The following is a 9,406-nucleotide window of genomic DNA, read 5'->3' as shown; positions in this document are numbered from 1 at the left end:
GCATAATTTTATATTGATATAAACTTAAAAATATGGTATTGATTAGTTGATAAAAGAAAGATCGAATTAATTTGTACATACTAAAATTTATTTATATATTAAAAATGTATATCTTGATAAAATGTTTTTCGTTTCTCAGATACTATTAGAATTTCAGATAAAAGTATTGGAAAGAAGTGAAATTGATTTTCACTTAAGTAAAAAATGATAATCTAAAATATATTAGCGTATTTGTTCTGTTTTAACCAAAATTTGACTTATAATCCTTTGCATACCTTTGCATACAGAAATATATTTGTCTAAGACGTATTATAGCTATTTTACAAAAAGATCAGTTTTGCAATTTGTATAATCTTTTATATTACAATGTAATTTATATATTACAAATATTTTTATATGCCTAACTATGCGCTTAATTCGCGTTGAATTTGTTCTAACGTTTTTCCTTTCGTTTCTGGGACAAAGAATAAAACGAAAACGATACCTAAAGCGCAAATAAGGGAAAATAACCAAAACGTACCATAGATATGAATAATATCATTTAAATTAACAAAAGTTTTAGTGACAATAAATGCCAGTATCCAATTCAATAAGCAAGCACTGCTACCAGCGATACCTTTGGTTTCTGGAGTAAAAACTTCTGATATCATCATCCATGGAAGAGGACCAAATCCAATTGCAAATGAAACGATAAAAGAACAAACAGATAAGAGTGGTAACCAGCCTAGACTACTTGTACTTGTTGTTTCTAAGAGATAGAAGTAAGTACCAAGTGCTAAATTAGATAAAGTCATAAAAGTACTAGATATTATAAGCAATATTTTTCTACCCAGACGATCGACTGTTAATGTGCTAATAAACACCATAGTTATTCCAATTACTCCTATGACAATAGCAGCTTCCTTAGGTCCAACAAACCCTCCTGCTTTGTCAAATATAAAACCAACGTAAAATGAAACAGCATTTACTCCGCTCAATTGTTGAAATCCCATAAGTCCATACGATATTAATATGGCTTTTTTGCAAGCTTTAGATTTCAATAAAGTTAGAAAAGATACCTTGTTTTTATTAGCCTCTTCTATCATTTTTTTCTGCATACTTATTTCTTGTTCTACATCATATTGAGAACCTCTAAGTTTAATATAAATTTTCCTAGCGGTATCTTCATTTCCTTTAATTAAATAGTATACAGGACTTTCTGGCATGAAAAAAAATGCTATACCAAAGATTATTGGTATAAACCCAGATATAATGGATAATTGATACATATTTACGCCAATATTTAAGATGGATACTAGTAGAATACCTATAGTGAGAAATAACTGATAAAATGTACCTAATCTCCCACGAATTTCACTTTCACCTATTTCTGAGGTATACATAGGACCTGTCACACAAAATGCTCCGCCGCTAAAACCTGTCAAGAACCTTCCAACATAAAAAAAAGCGACAGACTTTGCAAAGATGATACAAAGCCAGCCAATTGTAAAAGGAATTACAAGCATTAGCATAGAATATTTTCTGCCTATTATATCTGCAAGAGTACCAATAGGTACACACACTACTGCAGAACCAAGTGCTGCGAGTGATCCAATCCATGAATATTCTTCTGGGGTAATGGTGATTTGATATATGGTTGCTATATTGACACCATCAGTACCAGCTTGTGAGGTCCATGATACTGACATTCCTGCTGCTATTGCACCTATGGAGGCTGCTAAACTTGCAATGTATTGTAGAAACCTTTTTGCTTTGATTGTTTGCTCATTTTGAGAGACAAGGGTTTCTTGAGAAAATCCAACAATTTTTTCTACCATATTTCTTCGAGTATCTTTTAGTAATGGTGCTTTTTCGTTTATCTAAAATTGAATAAAATATTTTATTAATAAATACCAGGATGTATTAATAAGTTTTAAATATAAAGTACAGAATAGAAGAGAAGAATAAAGTATTAAAAATTTCGGTTGTACGATATTGCCAAAACAATGAAATATCGGTAGATACTTTTCTCGAAAGCGATATTATAATATAATAAATAATAACATGAACAATTATGTTCGACCGTACGAGTAATTTTTCATTTGAATATTTATAGAATAGTTTAATATTTTGTATTGTTACAATAATACTACCTCGATTTTAACATCACGCTCCTACATTAATGTTAGGTGTTAGTCACATCGATTGGAGAATAATATCAATATTGAAAATAAAAAAAATATAACATTTTTAATTGATAGAGGAATATTCATTTATAACATCGGAAGATAAAATAATGGACCGATAATTTCTTATGGAAATAGAACTATCTTCGAGAAGACTATCTAAGAGTTAAATAAAAAATTAAAGAACGTTGTTCTTATTGTATTTTCCTAAATATGTACTTGGATATTATTTTTCGTCGATAGTAAAACAAAATAAGCATGTTAAAATTGATATATAATTTAATAAAAATTTATAAAAAAATGCTAATATAATTTATTTTTAGATATTTTCTGTTTCTTTTTTTATATAAATTATAATATGTATTTTTTTTGTTCTTTTCTGTATTTTTTAAAACATTTTATATGTAATAATTTTATTAGGTCCATTAAATAATGAATTCGGTAAAATAGTATTACTGTTTTTGGTTTTATATCTTTATTTAACCTATCATTTTGAAATGAACGAAAAGAAATGAGCGAGTGTCGAAGTTGAAAAAAATTTAGAGAAAAGAAAATGATTATATCGCTTAATAAGAGAAATTAGTATAAGTAGTAATGTTAATTTTTTATATTGCCATGTAACTTTGATATTATGTATTTTTTTATTTATATTATTTCATTTTAATTTCAAATTAACATTATCTGTCAATTCATGTTCGAAAATTGATTTTTTTGTTGATATTATAAATCTCGAATTATATAATGATTTTTTCTTTTTTTGATATAAAACCAATTGAACTATGAAGAATTCAAATAAAATATTTTGTAGATAATGAAAATAATAATATTACGAATTATAATAATATAATTATACTTGTATAAGTTATATTGTACAATTATCAAATTATTTATTTCAAAATATAATTATTAACTTATATAATTTCTTTTTTAGTCAATAATAAACATTTGATTATATAGGATTTAAACAGCAGTCTGTGTAGATATTGAAAATAAAACTACTATAAATTATTATAATAAAGTAATACTATTATAAATTATAGATAGAATTATCAAAATATTTTTTTATCGATTTTTTATCTTCGAAAACGAAAGGAATTTGGATTATAGAGTATTATATAAAAATATTATCTAGACATACATAATTATACTCTGTTACTAATTATTGTGGTGAAGTTATACTAAAATAAATAATACTATAATTATTACTTCGCCAATTTTTTATATATCGAAAGATAATTGATTTATAGAGAGTATAAACAAATTTTATTTTCTCATATAAAAAATGGAACAATACCTATTTATTGTAATATAATTATACTAGCATAAGTTATACTAAATATTAGTGAAATTATTTGTCTAATTATATTATTATTTTAAGATATAAAAAGAAATTGGTTTAGAAAGGATTATTAAGAAATAAGAAAATTGAATTATAAGAGAATTAATAAGTATGGTGGTAGAGAGAGGAGGAAATAAGAATATGCATTTTCTCGAAGAAATAATGATACGAACGTGCAATTTTCTTCTTTGATTTCACGCGATTCAATCATAGCTTCATTGATTTAATCGACCTAGTCTAATTATAGTTCTTTTTTTAATCAATTTTTAAATTCGATTTATTCTTCTCTCAATTTTTGTAGATACTCGATTGTAATTCTATTTTATTTAACAACATCAAAATTGTATCATTTACAGTTTATCTAAGATTAGAGTAAGAGGGAAAGAGAAAGAGAGAGAGAGAGAGAGAGAGAGAGAGAGAGAGAGAGAGAGAGAGAGAGAGAGTGAGAGGAGAGAGAGTGAGAGGAGAGATACAGATAGATGGGTAGTTAGATAGAGAGAGAGGGAGAGAGAGAGAGAGAGAGAGAGAGAGAGAGTGAGAGGAGAGAGAGTGAGAGGAGAGATACAGATAGATGGGTAGTTAGATAGAGAGAGAGAGAGAGAGAGAGAGAGAGAGAGAGAGAGAGAGAGAGAGAGAGGAGAGATACAGATAGAAGGGTAGTTAGATAGAGAGAGAGAGAGAGGGAAAATAAAGATAGAATAAAAAAAATATAAACAATAATATTTCTAGATAACGATAACATTGTTGAAAAGAATCCTGTTTATTATTACTCTGATAACGAATTGATTCTTAGATTTATTTTTTACTGATCTTATGGTGCATATATCTTATTAAAATTATTATTCTCATGTTATTAGGGAATTTCAATTCTATTATTTTGTACTTCATGCTATTTTAATTCATTATTTGTATTATTTAATAAAATATAATATAAAGAACGTGGCTGGTACGCTATTTAAGCAATTCACAGGCAAAAATAATTAATTCGAATTTTAGAATTCCTTTTTCTTTTTTTTTTTCAATTTTCTGTATGATCAAAATTTTTATGTTTGTTGAATAATAAATAACACGAATTGATGGCAATAATTTTATTAATTTTTTTGGCTTTTTGTTTTGTGGAATTAATCGATTTGACAAATGAACGGATCATTTAAGAAAAATACTGGAAACTTGAGAAGTGAAGAATCGTCTGATCAATAAGAAAGTATGAGAAATAGTGAATGACGAATGAAAAAGAGGAATCGACAAAGAGGAATTTTGTCCAACGTTATTTTGGAAAATGTACTTTTTTTAACAATCGAACGGAATTACGCCTATTTAAATTTTTCACGTTTTTGTTTAAATTAAACATAGAAAATTAAGTCTATTCGAAACAAAGATTTTTCATCTGGAATTTTCGAATAAATAATTTTTGAAATTTAATGTGTAATGGCAATATATATTAAATATCAGTAAGTGTATAATTAATATTTCTGTTATCATAAATTTTCGATATAATTTAAAATTACTTTTGGAAATCATTAAAGTGTTAATTATATTGAATTACATTTTTTTTTTCATTTATGTACTATTTAATTTATTAAGAAATGTATACGATTCCTTCCATACGTAACTGTATGTTTTAATGATTAATATAATTTTGAGTAAGAATATATATATGAAACTTAAAAGTATATAAACGAAATATATTCTGTCGTCGATTTGAAGAGAAGAAATGAAAGGATTCGCTAAGAAATATAAAAGAAAAAGAAAAGAGACATAATAAAAGGAGAATAGAAACGATGTTTAGTGAAAGAAAAATGAAAAAGAAAAAAGAAAAAATATGTTAAAAGATGAAAGAAAAATATCAATAAATAGAAAAATACACATACTGTATGACAGCCGAGAAGGTTTTTGTATCTCTAAATGGCATGTTGTTGAACGGTTACGTGCACTTAACGTAATATCACCACAAAATATTTAATAATAGGAAGAACTAATAAGTATTTACTTTAACTTATAATAAACTTTTCGAATTATAAATCGTTACCAATCCATCTGTTTCATTCTGTAACGTAAAATAACAGTTTAGGATTTAGTTCACTAAGCTTTATTATTCTATCTCTCTCTTTTCCTCTCTGTACGTGCTTTTCTTTCTCTCTCCCTATTATACCAAATTCGTTATCTCTTTTCTTCTTACTGGTTTCCTCTTATCAACTCGTGTATTTATACCTTTTTAATCGTTCCACTTCTTCTCTACGACTTTGTTCATTTTTTTTCTGTAAGAAAAGTAATAATACAATTAAAATCGTATCGAATGATGTATACATGATATATACATGTATTGATCCATCAAATGATACTATTATTTAGTATTAACATAATTGTATATAAAATTTTATATATAATTTTATTATTTGTCAAAATATTATATTGAAAATTGATTTATTCTATTATTTATAATATTGTATATAATTGTATATTTAATCAATATATATTATAAATTTAAATCTATATATATGATTAATTCAGTTTATGTATATACATATAGATATGTATATATAAGTAGATATATACATACATATTATCGATTAAATCAAATTATTATTGGATATGAAAAGAAATGATAAAAAATCTGTTCTATTTTTTCCAATTTTTATCGATACATTTAGCCGCCTCATTACAAAGATCTATCATTTTGACATTTCAAGGTCATATCGTTAAATAATGTTTTGCTTTATAAAGATTTCTATACATTTATTATACAATATATTGATACATACTATTATATATCAACAGATGTTATCAAGTAGATTACGATATGATAGTATAGAACAGATATTCTGTTCAGAAATTAGTTTGATAAAAGCATATAGATGATAAGCAAATCGATTAGTAATTAATCTTTACATCGAAATGATACAAAGATAATTTTTATCCCTTTTTTCATTTCTATTTTTTTCTTGACGCTTCTTGAATTTATTAAAATATAATTAATTTATTTAATTATTATTTGTTATTAATCATTTATACGAGTTATATCAAGAAATAATAAACTGTACATTTTTTCCCTCTTCATCAACAATTATAATCAATAATAAACGATAAAGACAATAGGATGAAATCAGTTTTGAGCCAGACAATTTATCGTGATAATATCATCAATAAAAATGATATTTTCTAAAAAAATTGAATTATTTTTATTTATTGTGATAATGATTATTGTTATCGACAACGGATAAATATAAAACATTAATCTTTTTCTTTTAGATATTACACCATGGTTTTTCTTTTATTCATATATTCCTGCGAATTATTTCGCAGAAAACATTTCTATTGAAAATAAGGTTTATTTTCATTTTATCTTTTTTTTTTTGCGTACAGCAAAATGTTGTTACGGTATCAATGTTTATTATTTAAAAATCATTAAAGAGATTTAACGTGTTACAATCAAAAAGAAATAAGAATAAAATCTTATGTAATTTTTATAACAAAATTATAATATATATAATTATATATATATATATATATATATATATATATTTATATATACATTTATATACATTATTATATTTAATCATTTTATATATATATATATCATTTAATTATTATTATATTTATTATATATGTACATTTTTTACGAATAATCCAAAATATGGGCATTGAAAGAAGGAAAGAAAGAAAAGAATTAACAAAAATGAAACGAAAGCATCGAAAATTGATTAATTGTATTTTCCTATACCAAAAAAAAAAAAGAGAGAAAAAATGAAGAAAAAGAAAGTATATTTATTTATTTAATTTTTGTAAATTAAATTGCATTAATTCTTGGCTACTATATTTAATTCTCTATAATTCCATATAATTTTACAATCACGAATTTGTATATATTATAATTTTTTGGAAGGACATCAATTAATTTACGTTTTAATTTGTAACTTTTAATCAATCAATCTCTCTTTAAAAGAATTAATAAATTTACGTTTTATTTTTTAATTTTTAAACAATTAATTTCTTTTTATCATACAATTAATTCATAAAAAAATTAGTTTCTATTAGAATGTTAAATATGAACGAATATAAATAATATGAAATATTCTTATAAAATTCACATTTAAATTCTATTGCATTTAGCAAACGACAAAATCCTTAGTATAATTATTTAAAGTAACATATATATTAAAGTAAAATATTTAGTATAACTTTCAATATGAGTTAACAATTGATACAATGGTGCAATAGCAACTTTGGAACGTGAGTTAGCAACTGATATAACATATTTCAATATGGTGCAATATGTTGCAATACGTTGTAACATGAGATAACAACCGATAGAATATACTGCAATTACATTGTTTACAAGTGGAAGGAAAATACACTTATGGGGGATGTTCCGCACTCTTCCTTCTCCATCTCTTCCTTATCGTCCTCTATCTACTCATCATCTTACTCTTCTTATTGTTACTTTACGCTAAAGCGAGGAAAATAATTAATTTCTAAAAGATGTCGCAAAAGTTCTCATACAATGATTCTGCAAATTCGCAAGAATACCGTAGTAACAGCAGTATATATAAAATAATATACACTAACTTTCTTTTACAAGTTTATTAAAAATTTTTATATCATAAACATTTCTTCTGCGATTGCGTTACAAGCAAAGGTATTGATTGTACAACAGAAATGATTAAAAAACGCTGATATAGATGTTAATAAATAGATGAATGTGTGTTTATGTAGAATAACTTTATGTATTTATTATCTATTTAATAGTCAATAAAATATATAGGATATTAAATATATATTAGAAACTAACGAGAAAGGTCATATTTGGGCAATAAAATTAAATGTCTAATGAATTTAAATGAAACATTTTTTCAAAATTTCCTAACTGTTGTTCACATTTTATCTTCCATTTCTTTCTTCTTCCTTTTTTCTTCTATCTATCTCTTTTCTCTTTCGGTTGCGTATTCGTTTCTCTTTGTAATTATTTGATAAACTATTATCTTAGATTTTGAATAATATTCACATAGATTCAGCTTAATTTGTTCTTCAAAATATTTCTATCTGAAATAAATACATTTATTAACGAATATAGATTAAACATTTTCGATAATTTTTGCAAGTGAACGTTGCCTAGAATGTAACTACTACTCGTAAATATTTGCAAGTATATAAATTTACAGTAATTGTTATTTATGAATATATATATATATATATAAATACTTGTATATAGATTGCGTACATAAGAGATTTAGAATTTTTGAAAAATCTATACGATTCACACCACACAATTATTGTTGATTATATAACTAATATTTCAACTGAGCTGTAGTTCTATGGTCACTTTCTTGTTTATAGATTTTCTTACATCGTCGACGAATTCATGTTTTATTTGTCGAATGTTTTTGTTATTGTACTTCTAAGGTCGTTCTTCTATACAAGTTAACAATGCATATTTACTACAACGGCATATACACGATAAAAAAGCGTAAGAGAACAGTCTGAAGATAGAATCGTTATTACGAACACAATTATATATTTCTTTAAAATTAAAACATTTATATATTCTAAAATGAATATTAATATTTAAATTATATTAATCTGGTTTACGAAAATGAGTTATTTAATTCGTATAAAAGTTGACATTACTTTTCATTGTAATTTATTTTTATCTAAACCATCACCAATATCAAAAGTAACGAAGTCAAATAATCTAATTTCGATAATCAAAAGAATGTAATTTAATTTCTGTCGATTTATCAGAAAGATAGAAATGAACTAATTTATTACATAAAATCAATCGTTTAAGGAATAAATCATTTATTCTTCGAACTATTACATTTAAGATACAAAATGTTTATTCATCATAATTATTCAGAAAGGTAACTTCTTGAAGATGCCGAGAGAGAAAATATTGAAATACATT

General features: G+C 24.5%; 1 protein-coding gene across 2 annotated transcripts; it reads right to left on the bottom strand.

Annotated features, from left to right (window-relative positions):
• On the bottom strand, positions 1-5,637 carry LOC124952782 (facilitated trehalose transporter Tret1-like). Of its 2 annotated transcripts, XM_047503164.1 has the most exons (3): positions 5,376-5,637; positions 1,337-1,859; positions 1-1,171 (listed from the first exon to the last, which is right to left on the bottom strand). In XM_047503164.1, the coding sequence occupies exons 2-3, from the start codon at positions 1,815-1,817 to the stop codon at positions 405-407; spliced, it is 1,248 nt and encodes a 415-aa protein (XP_047359120.1). In that variant the 5' UTR covers positions 1,818-1,859; positions 5,376-5,637; the 3' UTR covers positions 1-404. The 2 variants fall into 2 exon arrangements, with proteins under 2 accessions (XP_047359120.1, XP_047359119.1); XM_047503163.1 differs by having other exon boundaries at positions 1-1,859.
• Between the last annotated feature and the right edge of the window lie 3,769 nt (positions 5,638-9,406).

Source organism: Vespa velutina, chromosome 11 (assembly GCF_912470025.1).
Source record: "Vespa velutina chromosome 11, iVesVel2.1, whole genome shotgun sequence".
Taxonomy (NCBI): domain Eukaryota; kingdom Metazoa; phylum Arthropoda; class Insecta; order Hymenoptera; family Vespidae; genus Vespa; species Vespa velutina.
This window is presented reverse-complemented; position numbering and strand designations above follow the sequence as displayed.

Coding starts and splice junctions, on each gene's coding strand:
- LOC124952782 (XM_047503163.1), bottom strand. CDS start 1,817: ATGGTAGAAAAAATTGTTGGATTTTCTCAAGAAACCCTTGTCTCTCAA.